Source organism: Carya illinoinensis, chromosome 11 (genome assembly GCF_018687715.1).
Source record: "Carya illinoinensis cultivar Pawnee chromosome 11, C.illinoinensisPawnee_v1, whole genome shotgun sequence".
Lineage (NCBI taxonomy): Eukaryota > Viridiplantae > Streptophyta > Magnoliopsida > Fagales > Juglandaceae > Carya > Carya illinoinensis.
Window position 1 is genome coordinate 37251860 of NC_056762.1, and position 22743 is coordinate 37274602.

Below are 22743 nucleotides of genomic sequence, written 5' to 3' on the forward strand. Positions count from 1 at the left end.
GCTGGTTTGAACTATTATCCTCTTTCCAGGCTATTCAACTCTTACAATACAAATTATGGGTTTTCAAATAACATCTCAGAGGAAGACTAATTTTGCTTTATTTCATATGGATCAACACTGGCAAACTCTTACAAATGTAGTTTAAGGCAGTTACTGTTAGCCTCAACAGTTGAGTAAATAGGGGCAAAGAAAAGCCATTAACAATAGTAATCATTAAGTTTATAGTATATACCCCCGGCCCCCACAGAGAACAATAAGCGTGGAATGATTTTTTTATAAAAATTTAAAAAAATAAATAAAAAGGCACAAAACAGCTTTTGAGACAAAACTAAAGCCGCGATCCCCACCGGGCAACAACCTTGTAGACAAAACAAGGGACAAAGAGAGCTGCGCTGTGGCCACCACCGCAACGACATCAACAAAGTAAAAACTACAGCTACAGCTAATACGGACAAGAAGACGATAATAATAACCGCAACGGCAGTAAAATGCTTGTATTTAGTCTATATTGACACTGCACATCAAGATACGCCCGAGCTAGTGTTTGGCAAGGCCGGCTGGCATGCCATGCACAATATCATTACACTTCCTCTTGAGCATGGCTGCTACTCTTCAAAATATTGTACTTGCAGAGAGGACAGGTCGCATTGATGTATAGCCACTTATCTACGCAGGCACAGTGGAAATGATGACCACAAGGAAGTTCTCTAAGTTCAACCCCATCATCGTATGTAGAAAGGCAGATGCAGCACTCCTAAAAATTGCCACAAGTATAAAATGTCAGTTGTCAAATATGCAACCAGTCTTAGTGAGGGTACAAGCTTTTCTTTTTGATAGGTAAAATAAAGATTTTACTGATAGAAGTAAAAACAGGAATTGCCCAATTCTACAGGAGTTATACAAAAAGAAAACCTAGTTACAAGTTATGGACTAGAAGGGGATACAAGACAATCATGAAAACTAGCCCCATTGAGAGAGGGTACAACCTTTTTTTAAGACCACCAAAACATTACATAGAAATTCACTTAATAACACATACAGAATGCAGGTTAACAATTAGTTGTAAATCCATATATATATACACACACACACATATATATATGATATATAACTAGTTGTAAAAATGTAGCATGTCTCAGGAAAAACAATCTGCTTTTTTCACGTTAAAAAGAATATCTTATATTTCATTTTGAAAAAAAATAATGATGAGACGATGATTCAAAGAAGAAAAGAAAGACAGCTAACCCTCCAAAAACAAACTATTTAACTACATACCGCATCCTCCTGGGAAAGAACATGTTCAGTGGGAGAATCGGTGCTACATTCTGTCATTATTCCTCCATGAGGTCCTTGTACATCACCAGCAAGTTTATCATTATCTCCAATCTTTCGGAATTTGTATTTTGAGAGTTGCTCAATATCTTCTTTTGTTGCACCTTCCTGTTTTGGTAAAAGGTGATAAAGGCCTAAATGAAGAAGGGCACAAGCTAAACCATCTACCTCTAGTAGTACTTCTCTTTGACTAGTCATTGTGCCTGTATGTGTGGGATTTGCAGAGATAGAGGGCATAATGGAACTAGGGTACCTCTAGTACCTTTGGAAAAAAAAAAAAAAAAGAACCAACCAACCAGGCAGCATTCAATAGCAACTTAAAAATTACTTATGAGCCGCATGACAACAGAAAATTAATATTACAAGCATTACATTTACATTAAAATCAAATAGGTAATGCATTTTTCAATTTTCACCCCGAGAAACAGTCCCAGAAGAAAGTAAAATATTTTTTTTTTATAATTAATAGAGAAATTTTCTTCCAATTAAATTGGCATAGCCCAAGTATACAGGATGTATACAAATGAGAACACCAACTTACAAGCTAAAACAGAATATAACTAAAGCAAAACATTACAATCATTCCCATTCCTTACAAGATTCTTCACCCAAAAGCTTAAAGTACTAAGGAGATACTCCCAAAGTTCCCCTATAGAACGTTCACAATTGTCAAAGCACCTCCCATTCCTCTCTAACCATAAACACCAAAGTAAACAGGGGGATCATCTTCAACACTGCAGTGCTGTTACTTCTCCCCTCCATACCTTGCCAGCATGCAAAGAAATCCCCCACATGTATAGGCATCACCCATAAAATGCCAACCCTTGCTAAAATCTCATTCCACAAGGATGTCGCTACCTCACAATGAAGAAAAAGATGATCAATAGATTCACATTCCTTCTAACACATAAAACACCATTCAGCCACCTGAAAACCTCTCTTCCTCAAGTTGTCTGTGGTTAATATTTTCCCAAGGGACACCAGCCAGCAGAAAAAGGCAACCTTACTAGGCACCTTGGCTCTCCAAATACATTTCCAGGGATAATCTTTGACCCTATGACTAGTTAACACCTTATAAAAAGAACTCACTGAAAATCTGGAATTAACTGTATGCGCCCACAGCAGACTGTCCTCCCTGTTCTGATCAAGCTTCATCTCATATAATCTTCCTAAAAAATCAGAAACTTCACATACTTCCCAATCCTGCACATCTCTAATAAATTCCACAGACCAGCAAATCAAATTGTTAGAAAAGTGATAGGAATCAGCCACTACAGCCCCTTTGTCTCTAGCAATCCCGAAAAGGTTAGGGTAAACAACCTTAAGAGGTGAATCCCCACACCAGGTGTCATGCCAAAAATAGATCTTTGCCCCATCCCCCACCTTGAATTTGGAATTCTTGACCAAGTCCCCCCCATCCCAGCCGAATAGACTTCCACAAACCCACCCCAAACATCCTAACTTCATTCGTGCACCAACTCCCCCACATCCTCTCATATTTAACATCCACAATATTTCTCCAAAATGCATTAATCTCATTATGGTACCTCAAAAGCCATTTCCCAATGAGAGCTTTGTTGAAAAGTCTTAAATTTTGCACTCCCAACCCTCAACAGAAAACCGGAAGACAAACCTTTTTCCAACTCACCAAATGAAACTTTCTTTTCTCCCCATTACCATCCCACAGAAAATTCCTATAAATCCTCTCGATTATTTTAGCAACCCCAACTGGTAAAGGAAATAGAGAGAGGAAATAAGTAGGGAGATTAGTCAATGTGCTCTTAATCAAGGTAACTCTTCCACCTTTAGACAAATATAATTTTTTCCAGCCAGCTAACCTCCTCCTAATCTTCTCAATCACCCCATCCCAAATAGAAACTGATTTTTCAGAAGCACCCAAAGGTAGTCCAAGGTATCTCACAGGTAACGAAGCTACCTAACATCCCAAAATATTGGCCAGATCCAAACTATTCCTGACCGTACCCACTGGAAAAATTTCAGACTTGGAAAGATTAAGACCTCGCTTGGTTATGCAGTACAGATGATATGAGATGAGATGTTTTGTTGAAAGTTGAATAAAATATTGTTATAATATAATTTTTAATATTAGTTTTGTTTTGAGATTTGAAAAGGTTGAATTGCTTATTATATTTTGTGTGAAAATTTGAAAAAATTGTAATGATTATATGAGATGAGATGAAATTAGATAATTTGGTTTTTGTTAACCAAACCCACCGTAATTCTTAAACCAGAAACAGCTTCAAAACATAACAGTAAGACTCTCAAAACACGAAGGTGATCCTGACTTTTATCACATAGAATCAAAGTGTCGTCTACAAAAAGCAAATGTGATACTAGAATACCATCTCGAGTCTCATCATCCACCACAAATCCCGACATAAATCTTCCTTCGACAGCCGCCTCAAGCATACAACTCAATGCATCCATCACTACTACAAATAGAAAAGGAGATAAGGGGTCTCCTTGCCTCAAACCCTGAGAGCTGTTAAAAAAGCCAACCGGATTGCCATTCACTAATATCGAAAATCTGGCCGTCAAAATACAATGTTTAATCCATGAACACCACTTCTCGCCAAAGCCAAAATTCCCAAGTACGTACAGAAGAAATTCTCAATTAACATGGTCAAAAGCCTTTTCCATGTGCAATTTAACTAAAACTCCAGATTTACCCATTCTTATTCTACTTTCCAAGCATTCATTAGCAATTAGAACCGAGTCAAGGATTTGTCTACCCCTCACAAATGCACTTATAGACTTTGATATAATCTTGTCCATAACCACACTAAATACGATTGGCTAACACCTTGGCAATGATTTTGTACACCCCATTTACCAAGCTAATAGGGCGAAAATCCCTCATCTCCACTGCAAACGCCTTTTTAGGAATGAGAGAAATGAATGTAGTATTAATACTCTTCTCAAATTTCAGGAACGAGTGGAATTCACCAAAAACTTCCATAATGTCATCCTTCACGATGTCCCAACATGCTTGGAAAAACGCCATAGAAAAACCATCCGGGCCTAGAGCCTTGTCCTTAGTCATACCTCTAACCACATCAAGAGCTTCTTCTTCCTCAAAAGTTTGCTCCAACCAATCTGCATTCATTTGATCAATGGACTTAAACACTAGCCCATCTAACTTTGGTCTCCATGAATGTTCTTCCATAAAAAGCTTATCATAATAACTCACAATGTGATCTTCAATCTCCCCAATATTGGAAAGAACATTCTCACCATCATGAAGAACTTCAATAGTATTGAATCTACCATGAGAGTTTGCCATTTTATGAAAGAATTTCGTACAGTTATCGCCTTCCTTCAGCCAAAGAATCTGGGATTTTTGCCTCCACGAAATTTCCTCCATAAGAAAAAGCTTTTCAATTTCTGCATTCACCTTTTTTTTCTTCTCCTTCTCCTCATGGGAAATACTTCCCACAATCTCCTTATCTTCAAGAATTTGCAATTGTTCCATAAGCTATTTTCTTTTATTTACTACATTACCAAAAGTCTCCGCATTCCAACTCTTCAAGTCTTGTTTAAGCACTTTAAGTTTGCCTGCCAGAACAAAGCTAGGAGTGCCAGAAAAATTATAAGAGGCCCACCACCTCCTAAACCTTTCAACAAAGCCCTCCTTCAACCACATATTTTCGAATTTCAAATATCTCCTCCCACTTACGATGCCCCCACAATCCCAAAAGATTTGAAAGTGGTCAGAAACAATTTTCTGTAACCTTTTCTGCCTCACTTTCGGAAAGTAATATATTGCCAATGAACAGTAGCTCGATGACGCACTGTAAAAATGTGTGCCGTGTAACTTATCCCCCCCCCCCCCCCCCCAACCCAAAAAAAAAACCCCCAACAAAAGTATAAAAAATAAAATCTGATGAGGAACCCAGATGCCATGCAACCAAAAAAATATTCTAAAATTTAATAATATTGATCAAGTCATTTTCAATCCCGAGATTGCAAGGGAGGTAACAATGAACAAAAATTTAATTAGGGACAAAAGGCCATGGCCATGCAGATAACCCAATCACGAGGGAGGCATGTTTAGTTCAAGTATTGCAATGTACAAAAATATTTATCAGAAGTCAACATACCCTTTGAGATCTGCCTATTTAAACACACGTCATTCACATCTGCTTAAGTCAATCACCAGCACTAGCCTCTAAGTCTAAAATCAGTATAACTTTCCAAACTCTAGATGCAAGCCCACACATTGAAAAGTCTCCGTGCACTCTGCACCTCTCAATTATAAAAAATAGGTTCCGGGCATTTTGTCATCTACAAATAAATGTTGTGTGTCTCGTTCATGGCCAATAATCTACCCATTCTCATGCTACCATAACACATACTTACAGGTTTCAGGCACAGCAAATTCTTTTCAAGTAGATACGCCACTCTTCATGAGAAATCTCCTTTTTCAAAAGGTCAACCCAATCTCTTCTACCATAAGGAATAACATCAAAGAACTAGCCTCCATGATGCCATACTAATCAACTACCATCTAATCTCTTCTAATGTTCTGATGCATTCTTTCCACCTCATCACCTGAGATTTCCGTCCCATTAGTTCTGTGGGTCCATAGCAGAGTTACCCAGACCATATGTAACATACGGATCCTAAGTTAGGATTTAGAATTAGGGTTATTATTATTGTTATTGTTATTATTAGTGGTGATGTTATTTTTTTTCAAGATCTGTTTTGAGATAGTGATTGTATTTGAGTGGGATTCTTCCAACCTTCACACCCATATGCTTCTCGGTGTTAATTTCCTAGTTGGAGTAGTTTCCTAATTTGTAGCCAAGTTCAAGCCTCAAAACCCTAACCTAAATCTTCTCTTTTTGTTCACATTATTCCTCCCTCACGCCAAGAACAACCACAGCTAGAACCCAGTGAAGTCAAAGTTTGCTATACAGCAAACCAGCCCTCACAGCAACCACCTTGCCGGAAACCACCACAGAGCACGCCGACGGTAAGCCCTCCTTCCTCCACTGCATGCGTTGACCCATAAACCCCCTATCGTTTTCTCTCTCCACCGTGAATAATAAAAACAACCGCGTTGTTGCTCAGCCCACCATCAACCATAGAGGACATCGGGCCACCACTGGGTAACCCAGAAATTGCCAGCCAGCCAAGTTCCGTCAGGCCCCCACAATTCCAGTAAGTCTCCCTATGTCTCACCACCATATTCAAAGGGAGCCTCTAGCCGCCCCGCCGTGACTAGCACCAAGATCCACCTCCACCCACAGTCTCCACTTGGTGAGTCTTGAGCCCCATCACATAACTATATTTCCTCTTCTCCGTTTCTCAGCCTTCGGCTTCTCCAAGGATGACTTACTCCTTCTAAATTAAAATGTGCCCTTGGGCTTAAGGCCCCCTCATCCAAGTTTCTCTGTATTTCAACAAAAAGGGCTTTAGCCCTTACAAATCAAAAAATGGACCTTTAGGCTTTTAGCCATTCAGTTCAGTGTACAGACAATACCTAAAATGCCTTTTTCTTAATTTCAATTATTTTCGGCTTAATGTGTTAAATTGGGCCTAGTTTTCATTTGAATAAATACAAGCCCACTAACTTATTTATTTTACAGAAAATGTTTAAGGAATTGAAACTTATATCGCTGGGTATTAAATATGGTTAGTCTATAGTATTTGTAAACCTATTTTATGAAATCATTATTTACACTGTTATTTTACATAATAGATATAATATATCTTTCTTACTAAATTATATTTAAAGGACTAGACATGATATTCTTGTTTTAATAGCTATATATAATATTAGTATTTATTGAATTCAGTATGTAGCTGAATGTTTTATTAGATTAAAGTTCATGATATGTATTCGATTGGGAAGAACGCTATGACACATTTTCTAGAAAAATTAGTAACATCTAGTACCTCGTATAGGTAACGCGCTACGAAATGGGAACCAGGAAGCAGTGCTAAGAGGTAAGTAGCATGATCATAATTTCATGTGTGGTAAATTATTTTGTCTTCTTTTATGAAAATGTGAGGTTTACCGTAACCTATGCTACGCTACGAGCCAGTTCAAGGTTAGTTTATTTTCATGAACCTTTATGAATTTCGATGATACATGATGAATGAATGAAACTCTGTTTGCCATGCTGATAGGGATTGTTGTTAGAATGGATGAATAAAGAATCACATGTATGCCAAGTAATGTTCATATAAAGTTTAGATCATGTTATGCTATATCACGTAAGATAAACAATAATATGCCATGTGATATGTTATACCATGCACAAGAGTATGTCATGTCATGTAAATTCATGAAGACAAATATGTTCACATGCATTGTGGAAGCAAGTAAGGAAGCACATGAATAATAGATAAACGTTAAATGGGCCTCATGTTATGGGTTATAATGTGCGGTGCCATGGACTTAGGTGTGGTTCACCCTATTTTTAGTGATATCACAAGACCCAAGTGTGTATCACTACATGATATGACACGTTACACGATGCCACGGACTCAAGTGTGGTTCACTCTATTTTAAGTGATATTACAGACCCAAGCGAGTATCACTACATGATATGACACATTGCACGGTGCCATGGACCCAAGCGAGGTTTACCTAATGTTACGGTATGTATGTATGGTCAACGACAATTGGACCGATGCTCACAAGTAATAATGATCACTAAATAAGTGAAAGACAAGATGAACAAATCATGCATGATTAATAGGAAATGCATAGGGTCAGTCACTCATGCATCATGCTACATGAAATTCCATGATTTTGTTAATACCCGCATATGTTACGAAATATTGAAGTTTTGCTAAAGCCAAATTAAGTTACATCATGATATGCTATTATTGAGTCTTCTACTCATTTGTTCTTTTTTATGTTTTAATGTCTCAGATGTTGATTGAGAGGACACAGAGTAGGAAGGCCAGGAGTCGATTAGTTTCAGAGACTTAAGACTGGAATAAGTGTTATTTCCACAAAGATTTAGTTTCTGATTAAAAAATTTGAATAAGTGATCACTACATAGAACTAGTTATGCCTTTTCATTATGTTTTTTTTTTTATAAGTAATAAAGTTATGCCTTTTCATTATGTTTCAGCTTTATGTTATGAAAGCCTGTTATGTCAAGTTAGTTGATGATTCAATAAATGAGGTATTTTCATAACTTTGAATCTCTTTACAGGGCATTAAGCTATGAATGTACGTAACTCTACTGACCTACTGGACTGGGTGTTACACCATGGTACATTTTCCTACATGGTAAAAGTGTAGAAAAGCTTTTATGAAAAAGAGGGATTAGATCACTAATGGACTTGAACACCATATAGGGTACATTTTGCTCCTTGAAGTGTTTTATTCCACAGAACTTTATATAATTTTTTTTTTTTGATAAATAAACAAATTGTATTGATCAATAACAAAGCCAGTATTACAACTCTAACGACCTAACTAGGTAGGCACATTAGAGATAAGAAAATCATGCATGGCCATGCAATTAAAATCCACAGCAATAGCCCAGTTACAAAGTTGCTCTCCAATACGCCAAACTTCATTTCGTTCTGTCCATTTACTTCTTTCTTCTTACCTCTTAATCATATTTTTTCTAAGCTTTTCGTCAAATGTTGCTTCTTTATTGGATAACTAGGAACTATAGAATTAAATTGTTGAATTTGGGATCTCCAGTTCTTGAAATTGCCTAGCAAAAGCTCCACAAACCAAGATACATAAATTGGATGGCAAAAGCTCCACAAATTTGGGATCTCCAACCCTTAAAATAGGATTTCAAAAACCTTCAGGAATTTGGGGTCTTTAGTTCTAAAATTTGATAGAAAAAGCTCCCCAATCAAGATGCATAAATCAATACAAACATAAATTTTATTGCGGAAACTGAATTTTTTTTTTTTTTATAAGTGATTTAGGGTTTTAGGGTTTAAACAACTGAAAATTTCTGGAGAGCAATTCTTTTTTTATATAAGTATTTCTGGATTACGATTCTTGAAAATTAAAAACCTACTAGACGCTCCTTTTACCCCAATATTAGTTTAAGATATGAACTTGACTAGGATGACACATGGCAAAAAAAGCCCAATTATCTTTACTGTCCATTAAAATCACACGCAAAATGGGATACAAACTTCATTTTTGAACAGCTGAAAAATCTTAGGGGTTGTGTATGGTTCTTGAAACTAAGCAGTCCTACTGTAAGCTCATTTTAACCCAATTCCATGTGGGAAAAAAAAACCTAACTGTGTCTTTTCTGTCCTTAAAATCCACGCAATGCAGTAAAGGGGGCTCTAATGCAAATACAACCAGAAACCTGGGCAGAAAGAACGGCTTTTCCAGGCTAATACTCCCTCATTAGCCACAAAAATTAAATATACAGCCATATTTTACCATCTTTGTGCCATATCATATCCCACGGTCCCACTAGATTTCTATGCATTCCCCTTATAAACCTAATTAAATATCAAATACCCCAAACAAATCACTCAAAAATAAATTAACAATTTTATAGAAAGAAAAACTACATGTTAAAGAACATAACTTTTGTTTTGGTCAGTCAAGGGGAAGAACAAAATTAAAGGGTCAAATCAAAATTGCCACCAAAATCTTTTCAGGGCTGACTATTTGTTTCCATTGGACCCTTCGATTCAATTGGATACCTTCCCAAGGCACATATGACAATGAATAAAAAAACAGCACACATGGTAGTAAAATAAGGTACATATGGCAAGGAAAGCAATATTTGAGAAGTACCTGGTCTGCCACAGCATATAAAAGTGCTATGATACATGGAAGACAGCAGCAGACAGCAATACCAATAACACATGCCAGTGCAACACAGAAAACGACAAAGAACACGTCAAAACCCAAGAAAATTATGCATAGCCTGCATAACACATCATAATATCAAACGTAAGATTCAGTTACAACCAATGGTTCAAATTGTGAGAGAGAGAGAGAGAGAGAGAGAGAGAGAACCAACACGTACCAATACAGCTGAGGAGAGTCACGTGCTAAATCTTGACCGTCGGCAGATATCCAGTAGAATCCAATGATCCACCAGATAAATGAAAACATTGTATTTGCAGATTCCAGATGCTTTGCTACACTGCTGTGATGATAAAAAATAATAATAATAATGAGCTCATATTCTGCAATATCATCGAAATGAACCATATAGAGTATCTGATTTAATGGAAATGAGCATATAAACTGCAATCTCATACAATATAAATTTATAGACATACAGAACACTCCTGATCCAAGAGGAAATCAATCCATAAAAAATGACTAAACCAACTGCTCTTCAAATTTGGTAAATCATTAATTAAACCAACCAACATGTTCTGCCCTGCATGATAATTTTTGGAAATGTACCCAGTACCAGTCGTTCAAAAGAAGATCAGAGGAAATGTTTATAATGAGTTTAGAAAATAAACTACGACACATAAATGTATGAGATAAAAAATACAATGTTCTCTCAATTTTTTAAATAGAATGTTCTTTCATCATACACCGAGAAAACATTTTCTTCTTTTTACAGGATTCTAACATTTACAATTGAAAATGTATTGACCAATACAAGTATAGATTATGTATTGACATAGCATTACTCCCCCCCCCCCCCCCCAACCCCCACCCCCCCAAACCCAAAAAAAAAAAAAAAACCCAAAAAAAGAAAAGTAAACGCAGGGGTGCGAGGTTCCAAGATTTCTAACACCCATAAAATTTCCTGTAATTCCACACTAAGGTTTCCAGGCATATCCCAAAAAATCCTCATCCATATAAGCCAATAAAAAGACTGCCCCAAATCCCTGTCCCAACTTGAAAAATGTAAGAATCATTCGTTCGGTAGTGTATAAGACAAGATACCTGTATGATAATATCAACTGACCATGAAACTGACCATAAAAAGCTTCGGAATTTTAAAAACAGCGGTATAAATGCTAATAAATCGATTCGAAAACAAATTACCCGGCGCCCTCCTCATCCAAATGCTCCGCCGGTAACACGTGCTGCCCCAAAGCCTCTCTCGACTCGAGGCTCGAATTTCCGCTGTTTTCCACTGAATCAGACGTCGGTACCCCGCCCCGTCGTCTCCTCCTCCGCCTCCGATATTCAACACAGACGCAAACCATGTGTAACACGCATTGGAGGGCGTAGCCCACGATCCAGAGCCTAAGCGGCATGCTCGGAGACTCGTTCTGGCTCAGTACCAGGACAGTGGCGGCGACCACAACGAAAGCGAAGTTCCAGATGATGTCGAGGACCACCACGGGCTTCGAGTACGCCCAGTCACTCTGCCTCTCCTCCAGTTGCTCCGCAGCGGTCTCACGTACCAGCATCGACGGCTCGCGTATCGTCCGGTGGCCGCTGCTGGCTTGCCGTAGAAACCTTGCTGCCTGGCGCAGGCTCTGCCGCTGAACGAATCGACGGCTCGGGTTGGTCTCGTCGCTGGACCCACTCGAATTGTTGAGCAAAGGCGTCGTATCGACGATGTCGGAAGACGATGAGGAGCGGTTCGGAGACCTTGTCGAAGCCATTTATGAGGATAGAGATAGGGAAATTTTCAGGTCTTTGGAACCCTAACAGGTTGAGTTTAATGGTTCAGCCCATGCGAAAATCGGTGATTCAAGAAATAGAATAAAATAAAATTAGGGATTTCATTTACAGAATTGGAAGAGAGTAAGAAATGGTGGTTTTGAGATCAGCGCGAAACTGGAAAGTCGGGCAGTAGACGTTGTCGGTCATGCTCCAAAAATGGAGCGGGTTATCGTTTCCCGTTTTCTCTTGTCTCAGATACGGGCGGTGCGATAATTACAGTTTATCAAACGGAAGTTGCCAACACTATCCAGGTCTTAGATGGAGACAAAAAAAAAAAAAAAAAACAAAAATGTCGGATGATCGGACGGTTACGAACCATTGGATCTAAAGTTTTTGTTGTAAAATGGATGTGGATCCAGACTGTCTTTTTGACTTTGGTTTGCTTGGCATGCTTGCTAGCTGCTTTCTTGCTCAGTGGAGTGGTTTGACCGTCTTGGTATACTAACACCTCGGCATGGAATTTTAGAAGATTGACTAGGATACATTTACAATATATTTTATAATATATATTTTAAATTGAATATATTTTTATAATGTATTTTATACAAATATTTTTTATTTTAAAATATTGGCATGTAATATATTGTTAAAAGTGACGTGTTTATTATTTTTTAAATCACAAATTTAAGAAAATCACACTAAAAATTTATTATAAATTTATATGATTTGATTTGATGTGATGCTAAATTTATTAAAAAAAATTCATGAAAATATATGTAAAAATTAATGTAGTTTATTATAAAGTTTTTTTTGTAAATTAAATTTAACGTATCATATTAACTTACCTTAATTTATAAATATTATTTTGAAGTGGATATAGCACTTTTCCTATTATATTAATTTTATAAATTGAATTAATTTAATAATATATGACATGGCATGAGTCACGGCTTAATTAATAAAGTTTATGGTTTAAAATGATTGATAAGGATGTCTTCACACACGATATCAAATGATTCACAAGTAATTAAATAATAATAATAGTTTTAGAATCATTTGATAGCATCTTACGGGATAAAAGAAATGATAATGAATACAGGTACTATATTCTTTTATATCATTATATAAAGTTATTTTATTAAAAATGCAACAACATATAAAATCATATTAAGCAATATTATTTTTTATTTTAATTTTATAACGTCAACTATATTTACTCGCGTCATAAGTTTTAGGTCGTTATCTTTTTATTTTTCTCTTTCTTTCTCAAAGAAAATAGTAGGAGCAGGCAATCGTCGGTACCTTTCGCACCTAAGTGTTATCATAGTAGTAGGATACTTATTATGAATCAGGTCGAAAGAGTCTAGATGATAGGAAGCTTCAACTGTTTAAGATTAAATCTCGAGATAATCTTATAACTGGTCTGTTTATTCTCTACTTAAAAAAGCCCACCAATAAGTAAGTGCCACGTAAACGGTTCATTGGAACATAAATATAACTGCATTGTAGGAGATAACCTTGCAGCCCCTTCCAGAGCCCATTGTAGACCCTCATTTCCTTCGCAAACTTGCAGCCCCTCGCTCCCCCTCTCATCTCCAGAGCCCATCGCAGCTCGAGACCTTCCTCTTCTTCTCTAGAGGCATCCGCACCCCATCTTTGTGAGCCATGAGCTCATTACCCATAGAAAACTCATTCAATTTGTGGTGCCCATTCTTATATCTGGCAACAAGATTGCATGCCCTATTGTAGTCCACACGGCAGTAATCATTTCTGTATTAATCATACTCTTTTCCAGAGAGCTTGTGCAAGTCCTTTCTGCTGAAAAAATCGACTCGCCCTACAGCCATGTGATTCACAACCCCAACGCTTCTCCATCAAAAATAAAAATAAAAAAATACAAGTAATACAACCCTGACCAACAAATCTAGAATACAAACCACAACACCCAAAGTTGAGAGTCAATTTTCTTTTTTCTGTCTTGTATTTACTTTTAAACTACGATCCCAATCCCAAAACTGAAAATTCAATTTTTTAAAGCAGACTAAGAGTCAATACAATACAAATTGTGTGTGAAAATTGATACAAAAAATTTAAACTTGGGATCAAACACATCTCAAACCACCAGAGAGTAACATAATGACCTTTAATCCATCACCCTCAATAGTTAATTATAAGATCAATAATTAGATGAGTGTTTTTATAAATCAAGGTCTATGTTTTTAAGTTTTACAAAACTGATACATGAACTCTGATGTCACGTGGCAAATTTTGATTAATTTTTTTTATGAAAGATTAATGGGTATGTCTAATTGTAAGATTTTTAGAACATGGATATTAATTATACAAAAATTTAAAAATAAAGACAACAATATTCGATAAGGATGCTACTCGCCCTATAAGGTATCCTCGAGGACCTCGATAGCCTGGCAAATGCGGACGATTGCGTACGGGTGCCCGCCCTGCACGCCTACTTTGGAGTTTTCATTGTAGTCTTTGCCAACAATTTGCTGATACAAACCACAAGAGCCCAAGGTCTAGCCGAGATGGATGATTTTCCTCCCATTTTCGGAGGATCGGTTCCATACATTGGTGTGAATGTTATGAAACCGAGTCGCTTCTCTTGGCTGCATGAACAAATGGGTCTCCCAAAACAAGTAAAAAACTATTGAGTACTAAGACTTTATTTGGTTCAAAGGCATAGAGTGATCATATCTCATAATGTAGAGGTTATTAGATCACTCATTATATTTCATATATATAATAAATACCTTCTTAACTATCCTTATAAAAGCAGGTCTTTATACTATTTTAAATATGAAAAATATAGTATATACGTTCAAGTTATGAAGAGTACAACATAAGGTTCTTTTTAATCCAGCTGACTCCAAAGGCATCTTACTGCCTTTGTTCAAAATCTACACAGGCTCAAGGGAATATGACCCGTGGTAGTCCACGAAGCAAATCACTACCTTAGAGCGGTAACTTTTGATACCTCCTTAATACAAAATGTATTTGAGCATCAGCACAATTCTAATGTTTACACAAACAACTTTCACCATCAAAAAGCAAATTGTAGCAGGCTCAAGTTGTAACTACTACTACTACTGCTACCTATGCTGCTTTAGCTGTTTCGCGGACCACGGAAAACTTGGCCAGAAGTCCACAGAGCTGAAGATATGAACCAACTCCATCACAGATTCTCATATGGGCAAATCCAGTCTCCTGAAAATCAAAGAGGACGAAGAAAGATTTTCAGAGTCGACTAACTGAGGAGGTTGGGAAAAAAATAGATCGAGGCTGGCATGGTATCTGTACCTTCATGAATTCCAATTTCAGATACTCAGCCATATCATAGTTTTTAATTATACGGAATAGTGTCGTGATTATGTCGGTAGGTGAATAGCCCAAATCATAGAGCTGCTTGAGACCATAACAAGCATCATCAAATTTCCCTTCTAGGACATTACGCACCATGTTCTTCACATGCAATGGATGAGGCTGATCACAAACCTAAAACCAAACACAGACATCATAGTCCAATATACATACATAAAAATAAAATACCAAAGGCCAATGCATTTTTTATTCGTAAACCTTGAAAACGTTTTCTTGGTTGACAAAACGAAACCCACTGTATGTAGCTTGCAAGTTATTCAATGCCTGCCTCATGTCACCATCAGCAGTGAAAATTATGGCTTCAAGACCTTCTGGAACATAGGGAACCTTCATTGTTTACAAAAGCAGATCCATTATACGTTTCCACCTCCCTTGTTAAATAAAGAGTACAATACGTGGCAATAATATCTACATTTAACAAACAGTAAGCTACTATGAATCTTAATTACCATAATCTCATTTTCATCCGTTGCAAATAAAAGGAACGACTCTTTCAATTTCAAAGTTTTCTGATATCCACAGAATTTATCTTTCTAAAGGATGCTTATTTCTTGTTGTTCCCCTTAAAATCTAGCCACATGAACCAGGTTTCATCCCAGTGTACACAGCAATAATCTACAAGTAATTTAACCAATTCACACCGATCAATCAAACACCTAAGAAAGTTAATTTCCTGGAGCATAATTGAAATAAATTTGTGCAAATGCAATATTAAAAGTGCTCCTATGTCTGGATTTTAATCCAAGAACCAGCAAGCTCCTCATAAAAAAGGCCAGAAAGCACACTTGCACATTCTAATGTGGAATTTTTATGACTGGCGACTGGCCTACTAGAAATGGTTTCATAGGTATAAACCAGAATTGAGGGAATTAAAAAACAAATGCAAGTAACTGAGTATATCTGGGATCAGGGTCTCTTCAAGGCTAGAGCCCTCCACTTTAACTCTCTAATAGAGTTGGAAGAGAGATGGACACAGTATATCATATATGGGTCATGCAGCATTCAATGCTGCCCATGTGAGAGCTGGGAAGATAGTTTTTTTTTTATTTTTTAACTCTTTCAAAATCAGAGTGCATTGATTGTAGCACAACACCAGACACCTACAAATTACAATCTCTGTTGCAACCTGGAATTTAAAGCATTTTACTGAACTTCTAAAATATCCTTATTTCCTTGAACAAAACTTAATTAAGGAGAGACTGAAAGGAAGAGGGTGTCTGATTAAAGTTCAAAAACCTAAAGTTGTAAAATGACAATTTTCAGTCTATGTTCCTAATGATTTCTTCACATTAAAGGAGAAAACCCTAAATAATTGCCCATCTATGTTCCTTCCCAAGAAAGGTTTCATCATGAACGACAATCTTACATACTAAATGAGCAAGTAGAGAGACAGAAACGTAATACTGGCTTTTGCCATCCGTTTTTGATTAATAAAATTTGTTTATTCATAAAAATAAAAAAATAAAAAAAAAAGTAGAGAGACAGAAACAGGTAGTAAGAAAATGAGATAACCATCTTTTAAAATAGTGTCGATGTATTGGCTAATATGTATATAACAGCAGTAACACTGACGCTCAACTAAATCTAATGCGGAGAGTGAAATATCTTTTAGTCCATGCTTTAAGCAGATCCTCTTAATTGAGAAGTAATAACCACGCTTTTGTGTGGGAAAGTTTTTTAAAACGAATGACTGTTAGGATAACTGAATGAAATATTTTATGAAGCATTTTGTGAATGAGAGATATATAGTTTCTGACAAACTAGGCCAAGAGGACAAGCCAAATCTCCAAGTAACAAAGAAATGACAATGCGCCTATATAGACTTTAAACTAATAATTTGAAGTAATTTTTCATTGACATAAAGTAACAATTATGCTCACTATGCAGAATTGGCACACTATAACTTAAGAAAACAATCAGTACCTTTTCAGCTTCAACAACCACCATGAGACGTCCGAGTATCTCTTGATCAGATAGTCTTGAAAATCGAACAAGAGCACATCTACTTTGTATAGGCTCGATAATTTTAGAAGATGTATTGCATGCAAGAGCAAAACGAGTGGAGTTTGAATATATTTCCATTGTCCTCCTCAAAGCTTGCTGTGCTCCAGATGTCATGCTTAGAAAAAGATAACATATACAATATCATGTGTACAGATAGAAGTAAACACTTCAAAGAATGAACAATCTAATATCAGAAACAAACTATAATAATATTCAATAGAACAAGTTAATAGGGAAATTTTCAATAATGGAAGAGTAATGACCAATTTTAAGAGGCAATATTTGAACTTACCTGTCGGCTTCATCCAAGATTACTATCTTGTGGCGCCCAGGGGGCAGTGTTACTTTCTTTTGAGCAAACATCTTAATCTTGTTCCTCACCACATCAATTCCCCTAAACAACAAAGCAATGATAAAATATTTTAGAACCCAACCATAAAATATACAAGAACCCAACCAAAGAGATCCGGGTAAGAGGGAAAAAAATAAATAAATAAAAGACTGAACACCGTATAGTGAACAAATATACCCACCTGTCATCTGATGCATTTAGCTCCAAAACAGCCTCCTTATAGTTTGGACCCAAAAGCTCATGCGCAAGCGCCAGTATGCTAGTGGTTTTACCAGTTCCAGGAGGACCCTGGAACACCAATACACAGTGAATCAGCAGCAGCATAGGTATTTCTTTCACAAAGATGAGCAAAGATAAACTATGTGAACTTCTTCCTGAGACTCAAAAGAGAGGGGTGTGTGTGTGTTCCCGGGGGGGGGGGGGGGGGGGGAGGGGCGTTGGTTTGTGGTGGTGGGGAGGGTTTAATCTATATACATTACATTAAATAACTAAACCAAAACATAAGAAGTCACTCAATTGAGTCCAGCGACTAATCAATCATATAGATTTCTTCGAGTAGAATAACCGACCGAACAAATGGTCTAAGCAGATTCGTTACTTCCCGGCCCTACAAATGTGTAAGCGTCGAAACTCGAGAGCAAATTTCATTTTAAACTTAGAACGGACATTATGATTTTATTAACAAACAACGCATGGCAATATCAAAATTAACCATGAATTTCATATGCTGATGTACATATGCTGTAGCTTCTGAGACTCGGGGAGCAAGCGAGCAAACTAAAAAATACTTACGGATAAGATGAGGTTGGGCATGTTGCCGTCGCGAGCGATGACTTGGAGCCTGGACACGGCGTCCTCATTGCCCACGATGTCGACGACCTTGTTGGGTCGGTACTTCTCGACCCACGGCATGTCGTATCCACTGCCGGTGCTGCTAGACGAAGACGAAGCAGCCATTGTTGCCGCGAGAGAAAACTCGTCAAGAACCTGAATGCTAAAACTAACAACAGGACTCCCTGTAAGAAACTCTCTTCGGAAAAATAAAAAAAGAGAACCTATTTATTTGGGAGAAACTGCACAAGAATCAGAGAAGGAATGAATTGAAGAGAATAGGCCTTCGGAGATATTGAAATTATGATCGGGGAATCCTGTTTCCGAACGAGCAAGAACCCATAAGCAGATTCATCAAAAATAAAAGGAGGCCCACGAGCCCAATTCATTTTCCTATTCAGGAATTTTTAGGAAGTAAAATTGTTTGCTCGAAATCTTGAAAAGATTATTCATCTACAATAAATTAACGCCTATGGATTTTCTAAGCTTCGCATGACTTATTGATTTTTGCTATATATAAACAAATTCGTATACTAGTTTACATATTAATACTGCTGCTTTTATATTTAAAATTCAAATTGACACAATTTTCATTAAAACCTGACTTTCTAACCAATCATATTGATTGAGTGCACGTATTGGTGTGCAGAAGCGCTTACAACTAGATTTTTTCTTTTCAATCTAGAAGGTTGGCGGAACGTTGAAGTTGGGTGAACAGTACGCATTCAGTTGAATCAATAATAAAAATCGAAAGTAATCACGGAGAGAGAGAGAAAGAGGTACTAGAGAACCATGGCTGCCAAAGATGATGGTGAGCCGCTTGTACTAAAAGCACTCTCTGTGTTGAACATGCCTTACCTTCCATCAAATTGTTGTTTCTCCCCATCATGCAGCTGAACATGCCTTATCTGTGTTGAAGAATTATAAAGCTGTGTATAAAAAGCATAGGCAGCAGGTTAAAGATTTCTATAGATGGAAGGTACCTCAAGAAGGTTATGTCAAGCTCAATGTGGATGGTTCTCTCTGTGTAGAAGCTGGAACTGCAGGTGCTGGTGCTATCTTGCGGGATCACAATGGCAGAATATTGATGGCAGCTGCAATTCCCGAACCTGCTGTTGAGGATGTTGAGCACATAGAATTACTAGCTGTTTTCCGTGGACTGCAACTTTGTGCTGGTATGGGCATTCAGAAAATCCAAGTGGAGAGTGATTGTCTAATGATGGTTGAAGCTTTAATTCATGATAGTATGTTAAGTTCTCTGTATGGTGGTCTTTATCAGGAAATTAAACAATTGTCTTCTTTATTTGGGGACTGTCTGTTTGAACATGTTTATAGGGAAGCTAATATGGCTGCCCATTCTTTAGCTAAGTTTGGCCGACAGGTTGGAAGTATTACCATGTGGTGGGATTGTATTCCGGACTTTTTATCTCAAACCTTATGGTTTGATGTATGTCTGTAATCTTCTCTTTGGTATATGAAGCTTGACGTTTGCATATCAAAAAAAAAAAAAAAAAAGCACTCTCACCGAATTATCTAAAAAAATTGTACTTTTTAGCGATTAGGATAACAAAATTATCTACATTAGATTAGGCAAAGTGTAACTACATTAGCTTTTAGCTACAATGATTCTAAAACTAAAACCAAATTTAATGTATACTGTAGCACTATCAAATTTTTATTTTATTATTTCTTTTATAACTCTCACTCTCTTCTAGGTACCTCTATTAAATTATGCATCAAACCTTCTGGGTTGATTTGTGCACGATATCTTGCATCAAGTACCCGTAATTTGATGAACTATACAGTACATGTCCATTAACCAATTAAATCAATTAGAATATGATTACTAATTAACATATAATAAGTAGAATAGTAAAATATGATAAAATTAAATATGTTTTTAATTTATTGATCAGTCATTACTATATAATGAATAAATGGATAATCTAAAGAAAAAATAAATTCATCTTATATTATTTTATTGTTATATAAAGAAAAAATAGTTATTCCAATGTGAAGACTTATGTGAATAGAATAGTCAAAAGTCAAATTCATCACATATTCATCAATGAAAAAATCTAATTGTAAGTGATTCTGCGCATCAATATGCGCACACATCCAATGTGATTGGTAAGAAAGTCAAACTTTAATAAAAATTGTGTCAATTTGAATTTTGAATATGAATGCAGTAATATTAGTAGGCAGATTGATACGCAATTCACTTGTATGTAGTAAAACTCTCCATAAAAAATGTCATTTAACTTTGGCTAATCTATTGAAGATGCTCTAAAACCCCTTTTGTGTTGCAGAAACCCTAGCATCAATTTAAAGCGAGTGGCTTTGAAAAATATTTGAGCTGTTCTTAAAGGACCAAAACGACAACATAAGTGCAATTTCAAGCAGGCAAATAGAACCATGGAGGAATGAAAACATATTTTGGAGGACGATGGTGGGTGGAGTTGAAAGCATGATTGAGTCGTTGGCGTCGAGCTAAGGGTGTGGTTGCTTCGTCGAAATGGTTGGCGTCGGGCTGCCTACGTGGTGGCTACGTCAGGGTTGAGATGTGGAAATGGGTGGGGGGCAATGGAGATAACAGCAGGATAATACAAAATTGAAGGGAAAGATGCAGGGGTTTTCTCATGTTCTGGTTTAGTCGTACATTGTGTTATAATGTAAGTTGCTAACTTGTCAATACCTTATTGGCTGCTGATCTATCGGCCAAAACAATCATGACCGCTCCAGAGCAAGATTGTTACTATATTTATGTTCAGCTTGTTCTCTAGTTGTAAAAGATGAATGATATGTAAAAGTTTTAAATAGATAAATTTTATTAATTTTTATAAAAAAAATTAAATTTTATTTAAATAAGTGTACAAAAATTAATTTTTATTAATAGGATCTAATTTTTTATCCAAAAAAACTTGCATAAGACTTATCTATTTTAAGTAGGACTGTAATCAAGCCATCGCCTAATACCTACTCGGCTCGGCTCTACTCGATTATAGCCCTACTTAAAATAAATAAGTCTCATGCAAGTTTTTAAAAAAAAAATTAGATCCTACTAATAAAAAATAGTCTTTACGCACTTTATTTTAAATAAGATCTATTTTTATAAAGTTAATGAAATTTATCTATTTATAATTTGTACATATCATTTATCTCTTACAATGGGAGAACAAGCCGAACATAAATATAGTAAGATCACTCCCAATGGATACTGTAAAATAAAGTTGCCTTTAAAATATAAAGAAATTTGTATAAAAGTGACGTCCAATAAATATTTTATTTCATCTTTATTTTACACTTTACTTTCGTTACATGTGGAGGAAACTATTCATGGCTGTAAACATTGTAAATTAACTTCTCTCTCCCCTCAGTTGCTAATTTTCTCCATTTTTTTTCCAAAATTCCCTATTTTTATTTCAAGCCCTATCTCTTGTTCTCACACATTCATATGAGTTCATGCATGTATATAAAAGCAAGCATGTTTGAATGTTTCTTGTTATTATGCTATGAGCTGTTGTGTTGGCTGGGTGACTCCAATCGGTTTATATGGATAAAAGCAAGCGTATGACTCCATTTGGTTTGTATATCATTGTAGACGTGCAAGAACCCCATTGTATATATTTTGAGAATATTTTTATTATATAATCTCTTTTTTATAATTAATTTATATTTTAGTTTGGTTTATAAATTTAAATTAATTTAAAATATGACATAATTATATGATATTATATATGAAGAGATATTGCAAATATTAAAATATATGAGGCTATCATTGGTAATTAGTAAACATAATTGACACGAATAAAAAACATTAAGAAGTATAATTATGAGAATTTGGACTTTGCCAAGTCCTCGCACCTTCTTGCTATTGTTATTTTATTTTATTTTAGAAAATATTTCCTAAGCGTTTTGAATAAGAGGTGAATGGGTTATGATTAGACAAAAAGCCTTTAGTGAGTTTTACTTTTGGATCTTAATCTAGGACATATATGAGTTTCGGCAATCAAGGAAAATACTAGGTTTGGAAGGCCCAAAATATCTTCTAAGGCATGTGGTAAGCGTCACATGGGTTTTAAGGGACTATTTGGTCTTTTAGATGAGAAACCTAAGGAAAATGTAAGGTAAGACACTTGTTGTGACGCCCCCAAATTCTATTTGGGATCGGACGAACATTTGAAGCGTCGAGACATGCAACACAAGGTTACCCGCCCCCGTTCATGACATATAAGATGCAATGTTCCTAACATGCATCTAACAATAT

The 22743-nt window shown here is 36.3% G+C and overlaps 2 protein-coding genes across 4 annotated transcripts; both read right to left on the reverse strand.

Moving 5' to 3' along the window:
* Positions 1-75: 75 nt before the first annotated feature.
* LOC122282976 (E3 ubiquitin-protein ligase At1g12760-like) lies at positions 76-12184 on the reverse strand. 3 transcript variants are annotated; one of them, XM_043095076.1, is made up of 5 exons: positions 11324-12182; positions 10338-10457; positions 10103-10235; positions 1276-1440; positions 76-754 (listed from the first exon to the last, which is right to left on the reverse strand). In XM_043095076.1, exons 1-5 carry the CDS (start codon positions 11890-11892, stop codon positions 581-583), a joined length of 1161 nt encoding a protein of 386 aa, XP_042951010.1. In that variant the 5' UTR covers positions 11893-12182; the 3' UTR covers positions 76-580. The 3 variants fall into 3 exon arrangements, with proteins under 3 accessions (XP_042951010.1, XP_042951009.1, XP_042951011.1); XM_043095075.1 differs by having other exon boundaries at positions 10338-10460; positions 11324-12181; XM_043095077.1 differs by lacking the exon at positions 1276-1440 and having other exon boundaries at positions 10338-10460; positions 11324-12184.
* A 2486-nt stretch (positions 12185-14670) lies between these two features.
* Positions 14671-18798, reverse strand: LOC122282941 (replication factor C subunit 2). The gene is made up of 7 exons (XM_043095030.1): positions 18438-18798; positions 17827-17933; positions 17586-17687; positions 17213-17408; positions 15488-15616; positions 15209-15403; positions 14671-15115 (listed from the first exon to the last, which is right to left on the reverse strand). The coding sequence occupies exons 1-7, from the start codon at positions 18600-18602 to the stop codon at positions 15005-15007; spliced, it is 1005 nt and encodes a 334-aa protein (XP_042950964.1). The 5' UTR covers positions 18603-18798; the 3' UTR covers positions 14671-15004.
* Between the last annotated feature and the right edge of the window lie 3945 nt (positions 18799-22743).

Excerpts from the sequence above, each read along its gene's own strand:
- LOC122282976 (XM_043095075.1), bottom strand. The coding sequence starts at position 11,892 with ATGGCTTCGACAAGGTCTCCGAACCGCTCCTCATCGTCTTCCGACATC. Across the intron at positions 10,236-10,337 it reads GACTCTCCTCAGCTGTATTG|GCTATGCATAATTTTCTTGG; the intron begins GTACGTGTTGGT and ends TGTGTTATGCAG. Across the intron at positions 755-1,275 it reads TTCTTTCCCAGGAGGATGCG|GAGTGCTGCATCTGCCTTTC; the intron begins GTATGTAGTTAA and ends GGCAATTTTTAG.
- LOC122282941 (XM_043095030.1), bottom strand. The coding sequence starts at position 18,602 with ATGGCTGCTTCGTCTTCGTCTAGCAGCACCGGCAGTGGATACGACATG. Across the intron at positions 17,688-17,826 it reads CTAAATGCATCAGATGACAG|GGGAATTGATGTGGTGAGGA; the intron begins GTGGGTATATTT and ends TTTGTTGTTTAG. Across the intron at positions 17,409-17,585 it reads ATCTTGGATGAAGCCGACAG|CATGACATCTGGAGCACAGC; the intron begins GTAAGTTCAAAT and ends TCTTTTTCTAAG.